The following is a 15,042-nucleotide window of genomic DNA, read 5'->3' on the forward strand; positions in this document are numbered from 1 at the left end:
ATGGACCAGTGCAGCCTGGGGGACAAGGGCACCCTTCCATCCGAGATGCACCTCCCTTCGTTTCCCGAGAGCCAGGCGCTCAAGTGCAGCGACACCCTCAACCGGGATCTGGGGCCCGGCTCACGAGACCTGCTGTACGACGGCCTGAGCCGCTTGGACCTGGACCCCAGCCTCCCGATGCCCGACGCGCCCAGCGAGATGCTGGAGGACAACTTGGATGCCCTGTCCCTGTATTCAGGGAAGGACGGCGACTCCGTGAAGCTGCTGGAGGAGCGCGCAGATCCAGAATCCCAGACTTCCTTACGAGGTGAGGCTGTCCAGCCGGGTCCCCCGCCTGGCGGGCTGTTTCGGCGCTCCTGTGGCTGGTGAGGGGTTGAGTGTACCCGGAACGGTTAAGAACATTTTTCTCTTCCACGGGCGAATAGGGAACAGTCACTTTCTTCCTACTTGGAAATTGTTCCCAACTTCCTAGTCAAGGAAACTGAACACTGATCCTGGGGAATAACGTTGAGAAACTTGGATGTTTGGGGGTATCCTAATCTTGTGTGTGGTGTGGGCAGACCTTTGAGTTGATGGGACACTTTCCCATCCATCACCACAGCTCAGAGGCTCCTTCCGCGTGTCCAGAATGACCCAGTATCCTGTCCACCTGCTCCTTGGTTGTCTAACCTTCCTAAGCCTCATTGTCTCCATCTGTAAAGTGGGGGACAGTAATACCCACTCTGCTTCCCCCCCAGAGTGACAGCAGTAAGAAGCAAAAGAAGAAATGAAAGTAAGAGCACTTTGCAGGCTGTGAAGCACTGGACAGATGGTAGTGATTTTTACCAATACTGTTAGAATACCTTCCGACAGCCCATTGATGCAGTTCTAAGTCTTTCTCTTCCGCAGCGGAGGAGCAAAGGGAGAACTAATGGAATAGTCAGAGACCTTGGTTAAATCACCTTTTGGTTTACCTTCAGACTTCCGCCATAGGATAAATTTGATTTTTGTTTTTAACCCACTTCATGGGTTCTTGGGTAAGTTGCTTAGGCGAGTTGACTAAGAGCTCTTTGATATTTATAATCATACCACACGCATGGAAGGCCACATCCGGAACAGCCCTGCAGAACAAATGTCAATGTTAATTGGGATCAGCCACTCAAGAAATGTCCTGCATACTCGCTAGAATGAAAAACTACTGAGGCCCGCCCTCCACACGATGTAGACAAGCCATTAGCCTTGTCCCCATGTTGGAACCATGGCTAAATGTGAAATCCTAGAAACCAAGGACATCCTTGGTATTGCAGGTGCTGGGCCAGGCCTGGCTACAGTAATTAAGGTTCTCAACCTGGACCACAGAAATTACCTAGAAATGCTGCTACGGTGAGTACGTGTGCGTTTTGCTGGGCAGAGAAACTGATTTTCACCAGATTTTCATATGGGTCTGTGCCCCCCAGCGAATGTTACAAAACATTAATCTAGTTCAGTTTTTCCTAATTTGTTTTAAACTTGAGGATTTTTTTTTTTTTGGTTACCTTATTAAAAAAAATCCACTGAACGTTAAATTTTAACTCTTTACACTTCTCTAACTTAAATTCAGATTCATACAAATGGATATGCTTATATGTTTCAATTAGAAAAGTAATACATATTTATATAGAAAACTTAGAAAATAAAAGTAATAACAAGAAAAATCCCCACCATGGCTCCCACATGTGGATTTTTAAAAAACATAGGTGAAGCCACTAGGATACACGTGGTTTTGCAGAGATGTATTAAGTGTCTAATTCATTTGACGTTTCTAAAACTTAGTGTGTCTGCTTTCTTATATGAAGGTAGACTATTCGATTGTCACTGTAATGGTTATCCCATTGTATTGTCAGACCCTATTCTTGCCTGATAGACTGTTACAGTGGATCTGTGAATAACTTTGACATTGAGTTTTCTCGTGGATGAGTTCTTCGCACATATTCCTCCCTGTAGGCTTGCTGGTCGGAGAACACACACAGTTGTAGAGCTCGTGCACACGCTTTCTGGGAAGAGCAAGTGGCTTCCCGGGCCAGTGACTCAGTGTGCCTGTTTTTCAGTGTCCCTGCCAATTTTTTTGAAACCACATTTTGTTTTCTAGTTTAACAGTTGCTTTAATGAGCATTTTATTTATTTATTTTTAGAGAAAAACTTCTGTTTATTTAGGCTGCGTTGGGTCTTCGTTGCTGCACGCGGGCTTTCTCTATTTGTGGCGAGCGGGGGCTACTCTTCGTTGCGGTGCACGGGCTTCTCATTGCGGTGGCTTCTCTTGTTGCGGAGCACGGGCTCTGGGCACGTGGGCTTCAGTAGTTGCGGCACGCGGGCTCAGTAGTTGTGGCTCACGGGCTTAGTTGCTCCACGACACGTTGGGATCTTCCTGGACCAGGGCTCAAACCCGTGTCCCTTGCATTGGCAGGCGGATTCTTAATCACTGCGCCACCAGGGAAGTCTCTCCCTTTACCTTTTATTCATCAAATCTAGCTCTGCCCCTTGTAGCAAGACAGAAGCAATCTGCTCCCTCCTCCACATCCTGGCCCTTCAGCTACTTGAAGACATCTCCCTCTCCCACATGGACATTCCCAGCCCCTTCACCTGTTCCTCTGATGACGTGATTCATGGAAATACCTTTTATCATTTACCCAAGGAGTACAGAAACATGGAAAATTCAGATATACAGGAAGAGGAAAATTAAGTTGATCCATGATCCTACCAATCAATCCCATTCTGTTTGTTTTCTATTCAAATTTATTTTTCCCTTTTAAAGACTAGATCATTCTGTTTTTCAGCAGTCTGCTTGTTAGTGGCACAGCACTTAGTGGTACAGCATGAACATCCTTTCACATCATCAGATATTTTCCTGCAGTTTTATCTTAAATGCCTGCGCCATAGACCATTGAGACCAGAATGCAGTCACCCACCTGCCCTCGTGTCAGTTATTAGGTGGTTTCTCACATTTCACCAGGAAAAACAATGCTGCAGTTAACTCGCTTGCAGTTAACTGCAAGATCTCCGTTAATTTGTACAGATCTACGTTAATTTCCTTAATTAAAAAACCCAGAGTGGAATTGGCTGGGAGAAAGGACTTAAACTTTTTAAGATTTTGCATTGTGCATTTCTGGCTTGCACTTGCAAGTGTGCTGTTGATGTTACGGTCATGAAGCCCCGCCCGTCGTGTCACTCTGTCCTGGAAGCGCTCAGACTGTTGCTGTCCCCTCCCTTACCCCCCAAGTGAGGCCTCAAGATTGGGTGCTGCCCTGGAGGGGTGGCCTGACCAGGGTCCCTTCTCCCCTTCACCTGGTGCTAAACCTGGCCTTCTCTGCGAGTGAAGCTGCTGAAGTTGGGGTAAGGGTTCTTGGCCAACTCCCTGAGTCCGCTGTGGTCCGAGGGTGCTAGAGTGCTTCCGCCCGGGCTCCGATGTCCCCGGATGTCATAACCTGTGCTTTCTCCCTCTGTCTAGACCTGGGGCTAGGCGTGCTCAAGGTGCCCAAAGAGGCTGACGAAGGAGGCAGGGCCACGTCCAGGAGCACAAGGAAAGGGAAGCGGCAGCACAACTCCCCTCAGAACCCACTCCTGGACTGCAGCCTGTGTGGGAAGGTGTTCAGCAGCGCCAGTTCTCTCAGCAAGCACTACCTGACGCACAGCCAGGAGAGGAGACACGTGTGCAAAACCTGCAGCAAGGCCTTTAAGCGCCAGGACCACCTGTATGTAGGAGTCTGGTCAGGACGTCTGTTCAGGGGGCTGCTGGGGGCTGGGCGTGTTCCTGGTTCTTTTGCATCCCCTCCCATCCACCTGCACCGCCCCCCACCGCCGGGTGTCCCAGGTGTGTGCGACCTGTGCTCCTCCCATGGCCAGTGTTTTGGGGGGCAGGGCTTACACTGCCCAGGACAGGCCGCCCTCCCCAGCCTCCAAATTCACTCCGGTGAGGAGAGCGCCGCTGCGATTTGCAGACAGGACCCTTGTGCTTTAAAAACACACTCCGGAGGCAATTTTGTCATGGAGGGAGTTGGGCTAACTCTGTAGAGAAATTTTCAGAGTCCCTGGTAGGTGTCTGAGCAAAACAGATATGCACTTCATGATGAATATGTGTTGGGATAACACCAGGGCGTGAGGGGTTCTGAAATGCCTGTTTCTAGAACATGGCAATGGAGTGTTCACTCTTTTTTTTTCCTTTTTTAATTCCCCCTTTCTTTAATTCATTTTTTTTAACTTGACTTTAAAAAGCAAAAAAAACAAAAAAACAAAAACAAAAACAAAAAAAAAGCAAGCTCAGTATAAGAGTGAGGAGCAGAATTCCGTTTGTTCTTCATGTCTTAGAAATGATAAGCTTTTCTTGCTGCTGAGGGAGGAGAGACAGACTTTCAAACCGAGAGACTTGTAAGTGGGCGAGGACGATCCCTTGCATTTTTACAGCTCGCCCAGCCTTTACTGAGGGCTTCGATGAATCCCGCTTTCATTTTATCCTCTCCCCTCTCCCCGTGAAGGATGGGAAATGATTTACTCCTGTCACAAGCTGGTAACAGTTAGGGCTGGAAAGTGGGTCTCCGGACCCCCTCTCTGCTGCTTCCCTCAGATGGAGGCCAAGGGTCCACATTTGGAAAAGGGTTTTATTATTTATTGGGCCACATTGATTAGAACCATCCAGAGTAGGATTGTTGGGAACCCAAAGGGTGATTTACCCATTTGTTTATATTTGTAATATATTAATGTAGATATAAGAATGATGTAAATATAATACATACTTGCATTCTTTTATATTTGCAGAAATTATAGGCAAATCTGGCTTTTTTTTTTTTTTTGCTGTGGGGCTCCCAGGTAGCTGTCTAGAGGAATCCTATGGGAAGGTGAAGACTCCTTTGTTCAAGGAAGGATCATCCCCAAGTTAGCATTTTCTCAAGTGCATTCTCAGAACTCTGGTTCTCGGGGATGCTAAAAGGGGCTATTTAAAAAAATGGTTTTGTGGGCAAACAAGTTTGAGAGACATGGAAAGTTAAACAGATATTTCTTTATCTATTCTGTGGCTTTTCAGTTTGCTACTATGAACCTCCAAGAAGTAAACTGTTTTTTCAAAACTTATTTGCCAGCTGAGCCAAAGTCCTCAGGGAGCAACTCCGGAGACTGGTGTTCCTTAGGAACCCACTTTGGGGAACTCTGACTTGGCTCCCACTGATTTTTTTTAATCTCAGATTAGGGGTTTGCTTAAGGGTGAGGGAAAGAGCTCCCCCTTCCAGACGGCTTTGACCGTAGCAGGGGTCTTTCCTCATAGGGTCTGAGCACAGTTTCTGAGTTGCGATGCTGCTGCCCCCTGGGGACACGCCTGAGGTCCTGCAGTGCGTGACCCACGCCGAGACACCCGCTAACCTCCTCCTCATGTGATTCCAGGACCGGGCACATGCTCACCCACCAGAAGACCAAGCCGTTTGTGTGCATCGAGCAGGGCTGCAGCAAGAGCTACTGCGACTACCGCTCCCTGCGCCGGCACTACGAGGTCCAGCACGGCCTGTGCATCCTCAAGGAGGCCCCGCCGGAGGAGGAGGCCTGCGGGAGCTCACCCCACGCGCACGAGGTGGCCAGCCAGCCCGCGCCTGCGAGCCTGTGGCCCCTGGCGCCCCCGGAAGCCCCGTCCCCCAGCTCCCTCTTGCCCAGCCGAGACCTCCTGCGCTGTATCGTGAGCAGCATCGTGCACCAGAAGGTCCCTTCTCCCGGGCCAGCCCCGGGAGGGCCTTCAGACAGCCGCGAAGGGAGGAACACGGCCTGCTCCTGCCTGCCCGCATCGGGGTCCTCCTGCGGCCCAGCCAGCACCCCGGCGGCCCCAGGAGCCCTGGGCACTGAGGTTCCCGAGGAGCCCCGGCCCCCACAGAAGGAGCCTGCCACTGACGTGTCCACAGCCGTCCACTCGCGGGCAGCGGAGGACAGCGGCCCCGACCCAGCCGAGCCGGAGCCGCCGCTGCTCCAGCCCCCGTCATCCCTGGAGGGCTGGCCCGAGGGCGCTCCCCTGCCCCCCTGCCTGCCTCTGTTCCGTGGCCAGACTGTCCCCGCCAGTTCGCAGCCATCAAGCCACAGTTTCCAGTGGCTCCGGAACCTGTCGGGCTGCCCTAAGAGCAAAGGAAACAGTATGTTTGTCGTCCACAAGCCCTCTGCGGTGCCGTCCCGGGAGGGCTCCGAGCCTGGCCCCGGGCTCAGCAGCGACCCCCCTGCGGGGGAGCCCTCACCCAGCCGGGGCACCGGTCTGGAGGACACGCCGCCCTTCCCTCCCACGCTCCTGAAGGCACCGGGGGAGGACTCGGGTGACCCCAGCTATGCCAGTACCAGCGGGGAAGATGACTCCTGGGCTTCCAAGAAGAGCAAGTTTGACTGCGACTCCTTCTCGTGGCAGAACCCTGGTGAGCCTGGCCCCCAGGACGGCCCGAAGTCCAGCGGCCTCCCGTCGGATGCCACGCCGCTCTTGCGGCAGCTGTTCCTGAAGTCTCAGGAGTCTCTGGTGAGCCACGAGCAGATGCAGGTGTTCCAGATGATCACCAAGTCCCAGCGGATCTTCTCCCACACCCAGGTGGCCGCCGCCTCCTCCCAGCTTCCCACGCCCGACAGCAAGCAAGTTGCCCTGAAGTCACTGCAGGGGCTGTGGCCGCAGCAGCCCCCGCCTATGGCGCCCACTGTTGACTCTCTCCATGCTGGCCCTGTGAACCCTGAGCCAGAGGGATCCCTAGCCCACAGGAGAAAATCCACACCCGCTTTCCCCACAGAGGCCTCCCCCAGCAGCGTGAGCCAGGACACAAAGGGAAGAGCAAAAGTGGCTGCCACTCCACCTGCCCTCACAGCGTCGTCCCTGGACCCTCCCAGGAACCCAGACATCTCCTCTCTGCCCAAGCAGTTGAGATCCTCGAAAGGGACCTTGGACCTGGGGGACATCTTCTCCCCTGGGGGCCTGCGTCAGACCCAGTTAGGAGGGGAGGAGCCATCCAGAGCCCACCTCCCAGGGAAGCAGGCCCAGGCTGAGAATGGCACGGCTTCTGGGGCCACAAAAGGTGAAAAGGGCCCGGCCTGCTCCCGGGGCGGAGGCTACAGGCTCTTCTCTGGCAACTCCAGGGCCCAGCGCTTTTCAGGCTTCCGGAAGGAGAAGGTGAAAATGGATATGCGCTGTGTGGCTTCTCCAAGCCAGGTAGCCATGGCCTCCTTCTCGTCGTCGGCCGGGCCTCCAGCGGATCCCCCCTGGGACTCCAAGTCCAAGCTGACGATATTCAACAGGATCCAGGTACCAGGGCCCTCTCACGGGACCTGACCATGCGGGAGGCAGAGTCTTGTCCTTACCTGTTTCCGTGTTTCTAACTTGTCCAGGCACCGTATTTAACCTCAGCAAATCCTCAGATGCAGCTTGTTTACAGAGGGGGGAATGAAGGTCCAGAGAAGTGACGGTTCCTCCCAACACCCTCTGCCTCGCAACACACACACACAAAACAAAACAGGGCTTTAGAGTTGTTAGAGACACTTTGTGTCATGTTTCTTCACTAAACTTTTTCTATTTGCTTTCTTTCTGCCTTTCGCTTCCTTTTGGATTTGCCTCCTTCACTTCTTCAGAGAATGTAAAGGCAGAGCTCCTTTGCCTTTGATATTCGTATGTGAAATGCTGTCTTTTCTGGTTGTGAATCACAGGTCCACAAGTCCGACTTGGCCCCTGCTGCAGCCTGGTGCCGGTCCGCCCTTGTGGAGCAGCTTGGGTCCTCCCACGTCGTGCCCATGAGGTCCTGGGCGCAGAGAGCTCGGCCCCGTGTCTTCGTGATGCTCTGAGGGCCAGCGTCCTTCCTGTCACACCACAGCTGCCTCCTCCTCTTTTTTTTTTTAACAGCTTTAATATGCACGTACCATCTAATTCACCGTTTTGAAGTGTACCATCCAGTGGTTTTTAGTATGTTTACAAGGTCATGCACCCATCGCCATTCTTTGCCAAAACACTTTCATCACCACAGAAAGGAACCCCACACCCTTGGTTGTCACCCGCAATCTCTCCATCCCTCCTAGCCCCTGGCAACCATGAATCTACCTTCTGTCTCCGTGGATTTGCCTTTTCTGGACACTTCATGTGATTGGAATCATACGCTACATGGCCTTTTGTGTCTTTTGCTTCTTTCACTTAACATGATGTTCTCAAAGTTCATCTGTGTCGTAGCATGGATCAGAACTTCATTCCTTTTTATTGCTGAGTAATCTGTCCATTGTATGGATACACCATATTTTATTTATCCATTCATCAGTTGATAGATATTTGGGTTGTTTTCACTTCTTGGCCATTGTGATAACGCTGCTATGAACATTTGTGTACAGATTATTGTTTAGACATATGTTTTCATTTCTCTTGGGAAATACCTAGGAGGGGAATTGCTGGGCTATAGGGTAATTCTATTTGAGGAAGTGCCAGACTTTTCCAAAAGCTGTGCTGCTTTATATTCCTACCCAGAGTGCACGAGGCCTCCAGTTGCTCTGCACCCTCGCCAACACTTATCGTCCAGTGGTTTCTTTTCATTACGGCCACCTTAGTGGGTGGGAAATGATAATCTTATTATGGTTTAATTTGCATTTCCCCGATGGCTAATACTCTTGAGCATCTTTTAATGTGTTTATTGGCCATTTGTATATCCTCTTTGGATAAGTGTCTTTTCAGAGTCTTTGCCCATTTTTAAATTGGGTTGTGTTTTTATTATTGAGCTGTGAGAGTTCATTATGTATTATAGATACATAAAGATACGTAGTCCCTTATCAGATACATGATTTGCAACTCTTTTCTCTTATTCTGTCTTTTCACTTCTTGATGATGTCCTTTGAAGCACAGAAGTTGTAAGTTTTGATGAAGTCCAATACGTTCTGTCTTTTGTTTGGTTTTGGAGTCATCCAAGAAACCACTGCCTACTCCAGGGTCACCAAGAATTACACCTGTGTTTTCTTCCAAGTCTTATAGTTTTCACTCTTGCATCTCATTTCTGATATGTTGGCTCAGATGTATTTTCATCTTCAGGGTGGAAGTATCTACCGGCTCCCCCACCCGATGAAGGAGGAGAACATGGCAGGTGGCTGGTAAGTTCAGAAGCCCCTCGGGAATCCTCTGGTGGCTTTGATGTGCTGGCCCTGGGTGAGCGAGCTCTGGATGCTTCACTCCTGAAGGGGCGAGCACCAGGCCACGGAGAATCGGGGGCATCGTCTCCATTTCTTAGGGTTCGTCCAGAGCTGTCAGGGGATCAGTGTTTGGGGACAGAGTCCCATTCTCCCTTTCTTCCCCACAGTCACCAGCACAGTGGTGGTCCCACAGACTGGGCAGAGCCAAGGAGCACTTACGTCTGCAAGAATTGCAGCCAGATGTTTTATACAGAGAAAGGGCTGAGCAGCCACATGTGTTTTCACAGCGACCAGTGGCCGTCACCTCGAGGGAAGCAGGAGCCGCAGGTGAAGGGGCGCGAAGCTGCCATTCATCTCAGGATGGAGCCGTCCTCCTGCGGGGAGCCTGGCTGGGGGCCGGGAGTCAGGGCTGTGCTGCTCTGGAGGGGCCCCTTGCTCCCTACCTACTGTGTCTCTTAAAGGGCTGGCTCTTCTCTGGGTGTAGGTGTTTGGCATGGAGTTTTGCAAGCCACCAAGACAGGTGCTGAGGCCGGAGGGGGACGGGCAGAGTCCCCCGGGAGCCAGGAAGCCCTTGGACAACATGACCGCAGCCCCTTTGGTGGTCCCTGTGTCGGTGCCTGTGGCTCCAGCGAACCATCCCCCGAGGAGCAAGGTGGGTGCTGAAGGAAGTAGGTACACTTCCTTCCAGCTGCTTTCCCCCTGCCAGTGGGAGCTGTGAGAAAAGCCCCCAAATCCTGGCTCCAGAAGAGCTTGGTTTGCGTGTTCATTCATCCGTTCAACCTCCAGTGAACTTCCTTTGTGTCTGGCCCTGTGCTGGGCAGGGCTGGGGACACTGCAGCGACCACAGCAGGCCTGCCCCTGTCCCCTGGGGCTCCCAGCCCAGCGGAGTAGATAGACCCATCCCCGGACACTGACGACCCAGAATGGGCCGGGCTGGGAGAGGGAGCTGTGGGAGCCCCGAGGGGGCACCAGAGACCCTGCCTGAGGAGGGGGTATCGGAGCTGAGATCTGGAGGAGGAGGAGGCGTGAGACGGGCAGAGAGGAGGGGAGATTGCATGGAGGTAAGGGAGAGTGTAGCAAGTCCAAGCCATCGTCTCTTCAGCCTGTGCTGGAAGACCCCACCTGGAGAAGTTCGTGCCGGACTCGGGGACGGGGTGCACGGAGCCCACTGTTTGTCTCGCAGGAGCTGCTGTCACTTTGAGGGGAACAGTTTTTCCTTTTGCCATGCTGTTGCATCCATCTGGCCCCCACACTTTAAGTGCCAGTCATTTTAACAACGGACATGAGTTTCCAAAATGGTCTGAGTGAGGGCCTCTCCTTGGGGGGTGTGGGTGCCTGAGAAGGCTCCAGTGTCAAGTGTCGCCCGGCTTAGGGTCTGGAGTCTGGCTCAGGCGTGGTGGCCCTGCTCGGCTTCCCGCGCGGAGGACTCTGGGCACAGCCATGCTGGGTGTGCGTCTGGCTGGTCAGTACCCTTTCCCACTCTCATGCCATCTTGAGGACTGAGCTGTGGGGCCGGTGGCCTCAGGTGACCCCCATGGTTCTGAAATCTCTTCTTCTCCAGGGACAGGGGAAGGACGGGGAAGAGAGAGACAGCAAGGAGAGCAGCCAACACAGGAAGCGGAGGAAGCTGACCCGGCCCAAGGCACCGCTCGTCCCTCCTCCGCCCTCCACGTCCGGGGAGCCGGGCCCAGGGGGATGCCGCCAGAGCTGGCTGCGCTCGCCCATGCTCCTGGTGGACCGCCTCCTGAAGGGACTGTCCTGGTGCCCTCCCTACACGCCGCCCCCGATGCTCAGCCCCATCCGGGAAGGCTCTGGGCTGTATTTCAACACCCTCTGTCCCACGTCTGCTCAGGCCCGTCCCGACAGGCTCGTCAGCGCCATGCTTGGTGAGTGAGGTTGATCACCCCACGACGGGCCTGCGGGGGGCCAGACCCCACCCCCTGTAGAATCTGGTCCAGCCATTCTCTCTGGCCTACGCCTGGGTCTGGTCTGGGGGTCCCGTTGCTGTTCAGAACTATCCCAGGACCATCTGGGACCAGCAGCCTTCTAGGTGCTTATAATTTTGTAGCCAGAAAGAAAATAGACGCCATTTAGCCTAACCACCCTTCTGCCTGCCCTTTCGAGTAATTTTTTTTTTTAATTTTTTTATTTTTGGCTATGTTGGGTCTTCGTTTCTGTGCGAGGGCTTTCTCTAGTTGTGGCAAGCAGGGGCCACTCTTCATCGCGGTGCGCGGGCCTCTCACCATCGTGGCCTCTCTTGTTGGGAGCACAGGCTCCAGACGCGCAGGCTCAGTAGTTGTGGCTCACGGGCCCAGTTGCTCCGCGGCATGTGGGATCTTCCCAGACCAGGGCTCGAACCCGTGTCCCCTGCATTAGCAGGCAGATTCTCAACCACTGCGCCACCAGAGAAGCCCTCGAGTAATTTTTTAAACAGCTTTATTGAGATATAATTCACATGCCATATGAATCACCCATTTAAAGTGTACAGTGTTTTTTCAGTGTATCCTTAGAATTGTACACCCATCACACAATCTAATTCTAGAGCATTTTCATCACCTCAGAAGATTATTTCCATGAGCGGTTACACACAGGCCCTGTAGCCCCCAACTCCTCAGCCCTGGGCAACCACCAGTCTACCAACCTACTTTTTCTCTGGATCTCCCTATTCTGGACATTTCATATAATTGGAATCATACAATATGTGACGTTCTGTGTCTAGTTTGTTCACTTAGAACAATGTTTCCAAGGTTCATCCATGTTGTAGTATGCATCAGTGCTTCATTTCTTCTTATGGATGAGTGATATTCCATTCTCTGGATAGACGACGTTTTATTTATCCATTCATCAGCTGATGAGCATTTGGGTTGTTTTCGTCCCTTGGCTATTGCAAGGGACGAAAATGTGCTGTTATTGCAAATGTGCTGTTAAGAACATTTATGTATAAGTTTTTGTTGGACATAAGTCCTCATTTCTCTTGGGTATATACCTCAGAGTGGAATTGCTGGGTCAAAGGGTAACTATGTTTAACCGTTTAAGGAGCTGCCAGACTGTTTTCCAAAATGGCCGAGTCATTTTAAATTTCCACCAGCATTGTATGAAAGTTCCAGTTTCTCCACATCCTTGCTAACACTTCTTATCTGTCTTTTTTATTATAACCATCCTAGTGAGTGTAAAGTGGTAGCTCATTGTGGTTTTGATTTATATTTCCCTGATGGCTAATGATGTTGAGCATCTTTCCATGTGCTTATTATCCGTTTGTATATCTTCTCGGGAGAAATGTCTATTCAGATCCTTTGCCCATTTTTTAAATTGAATTCTTATCTTTTTATTATTGAGTTGTATCAGTTCCTTATATATTCTGGACGCAAGCCCCTTATCAGATATATGATTTGCAAATTCTCTCCCATTTTGTGGGTTGTCTTTTCATTTTATTTATGGTATGGTTTGCAGTACACAAGTTTTTAATTTTGATGAAGTCCAACTTATTTTTAGGTCTTCGATCAATCTTTAGTTAACTTTTATATATTGTATGAGGTAGGAGTCCAAATTCATTCTTTTGCATGTACGTATCAGTTCTTCCAGCACTTGAAAATACTGTTCTTTTCTCATTGAATTGTCTTGGTACCTTTGTGGAAAATCAGTTGACCATAAATGATTTGAGATTTTTCTTCTTTTTTAATACAGACATTTTACAGCTATAGATTTCCTCCTGAGCATTGCTTTAGCTACATTTTGTAAGTTTTAGTATGTTGTGTTTTTATATTCATTCAGCTAAAGTATTTTCTAATTTATCATTCCACTTCTTGTTTAATACACTGATTATTAAGGAGTGTGTTGCTTAATTTTCACATATTTGTGAATTTTCCAAATTGCCGCCTTTTATTGATTTGTAATCTAATTCTCTTGTGGTCAGAGAACATACTTTGTTTCTTTTTAAATTTAATTTATTTATTTTTATTTTTTTGGCCGTGCTGTGCAGTTTGCAGGATCTTAGTTCCCTGACCAGGGATCGAACCCATGCCCCCTGCAGTGGAAGCGTGGAATCCTAACAACTGGACCGCCAGGGAATTCCCTTAAATTTATTTTAACATTTAAAATTTATTGAGGCATGTTATATGGGCTAGAATATGGTCTGTCTTGAAGAATGTTCCATGTGAATTTGAGAAGAATGTATTCTACTGATGTTTGGTGGAATGCTGTATTTTGTCTGTTTTGTCTAGTTAGTTTCAATTTCCTTGTTGATCTTCTGCCTAGTTGCCCTATCTACTGTTGAAAGTATTGAAATCTCCAACTATTATTTTTTAATGGTTTATTTCATCCTTCAGTTCTGTCATTTGTTGCTTCGTGTATTTTGGGGCTCTGTTTTTAGGTGTGTATATGTTTGTAATTGTCATATCTTCCTCATGGCTTGACCTTTTATCATTATGATGTGATTGTGATATCATTTGTCATTATTACAATAATTTTATCATTATCTCTAGTAATATTTTTTGTTTTAAAGTCTAATGTGCCTGACATTAGTATAGCCATTCCATCTCTTTTATGGTTGTTGTTTGCTTGGTATATATTTTTCTCTTCTTTTACTTTCAGCCTATTTGTGTCTTTGAAAATAAAGCATGTTACCTATAGACAGCATTAGTTGGATCATGTGTTTTTTTATCCAGTCTTACAAACTCTGCCTTTTGATTGGTTTGTTTAATCCATTCTTGTTTAATGTTATATTGATATGGTTGGATTTACATCTGCCATTTTGCTTTTTATTTTCTATATGTTACATGTCTTTTTCTCCCTCTGTTCCTCCTTTCTTTTGTATTAAGTATTTTCTAGTGTAACATTTTAATTCTTTTAATTTTTCACTTTTTCTTAGTCATTTCTTAGTGGTTGCTCTAGGACTTAAAATATATGTCTTATCAGAATCTGTTCGGATGTGTAATAACTCATTAACAATGAAATATAGAAATACTGCTCCTACCTAGCTCTATTCCTTCTAACTCTTTTGCTATTATATGTGAGAGACCCAGTAATACCTTACTGGTCATGTTTATTGCTTTATATAATTTTATTTCGTGTAAAAAAACAGAGAATAAAGGAAAGCAAGCATGATGTATAGAGATTGTTATATTAACCTTCTTATTTACCATTTCTGATCTCTTCAAATATATTTCTATGTTATAGGCCCACAATACATACTGTTTTATGCAGTTGTTTTTTAAGGCACTTAAGAAAAGAAATATGTAATCATACTGATTTTTATAGTTACCCATATTTACTAGTGCTTCGCTTTTTTTTTTTTTTTTGGTTTGGATTCAAGTTGCCATCTGATGTCATTTGCTTTCAATCTGAAGAACTTTCTTTAGTATTTATTTTTATTAGGGATATATAATTCACATACCATACAATTCATCCCTTTAAAGTATATAATTCAATGGTTTTTAGTATATTCACAGAGCTGTGCAACCATCACTACCATCAGTTTTCAGAAATTTTCATCATCCCCAAAAGAAGCCCTGTACTTATTAGCAGTCCCTCCTTTCCATCCTCCCCACCCCCAGCCATGGGTAACGACTAATCTACTTTGTCTCTATCGATTTGACTATTCTGTATATTTCATATGAGTGGAATCATACAGTATGTGGTCCTTTATGAGTGCCTTCTTTTAGTTAGCATGATGTTTTTAGGTTTCATCCACGTTGCAGTATGTATCAGTACTTTGTTCCTTTTTGTGGCTGAATAATATTTCACCTTTAATATTTCTTGTAAGACAGGTCTGCCAGCAACAGATTTTCTCAGTTTTTACTTATCTGGGAGTTTCTTTATTTTACCTTCATTTTTGAAAGATAATTTGCTGAATATAAGATACTTGGTTGACACTTTACTTTCAGTAATTTGAATATATTATCCCATTGCCTTCTGACCTACATCGTTTCTGTTAAG

The 15,042-nt window shown here is 48.3% G+C and overlaps 1 protein-coding gene across 1 annotated transcript in view; it reads left to right on the forward strand.

Annotated features, from left to right (window-relative positions):
- ZNF541 (zinc finger protein 541) overlaps nucleotides 1-15,042 on the forward strand; it is a 24,302-nt gene continuing 9,260 nt past the window's right edge. The window contains exons 1-7 of the mRNA XM_059904778.1: nucleotides 1-307; nucleotides 3,464-3,707; nucleotides 5,386-7,255; nucleotides 9,011-9,069; nucleotides 9,276-9,435; nucleotides 9,593-9,736; nucleotides 10,634-10,994. Coding sequence (XP_059760761.1) covers nucleotides 1-307; nucleotides 3,464-3,707; nucleotides 5,386-7,255; nucleotides 9,011-9,069; nucleotides 9,276-9,435; nucleotides 9,593-9,736; nucleotides 10,634-10,994 — 3,145 coding nt within the window. The remainder of the gene's footprint in view (nucleotides 308-3,463; nucleotides 3,708-5,385; nucleotides 7,256-9,010; nucleotides 9,070-9,275; nucleotides 9,436-9,592; nucleotides 9,737-10,633; nucleotides 10,995-15,042) is intronic.

This window comes from Balaenoptera ricei, chromosome 19 (genome assembly GCF_028023285.1).
Source record: "Balaenoptera ricei isolate mBalRic1 chromosome 19, mBalRic1.hap2, whole genome shotgun sequence".
Taxonomy (NCBI): domain Eukaryota; kingdom Metazoa; phylum Chordata; class Mammalia; order Artiodactyla; family Balaenopteridae; genus Balaenoptera; species Balaenoptera ricei.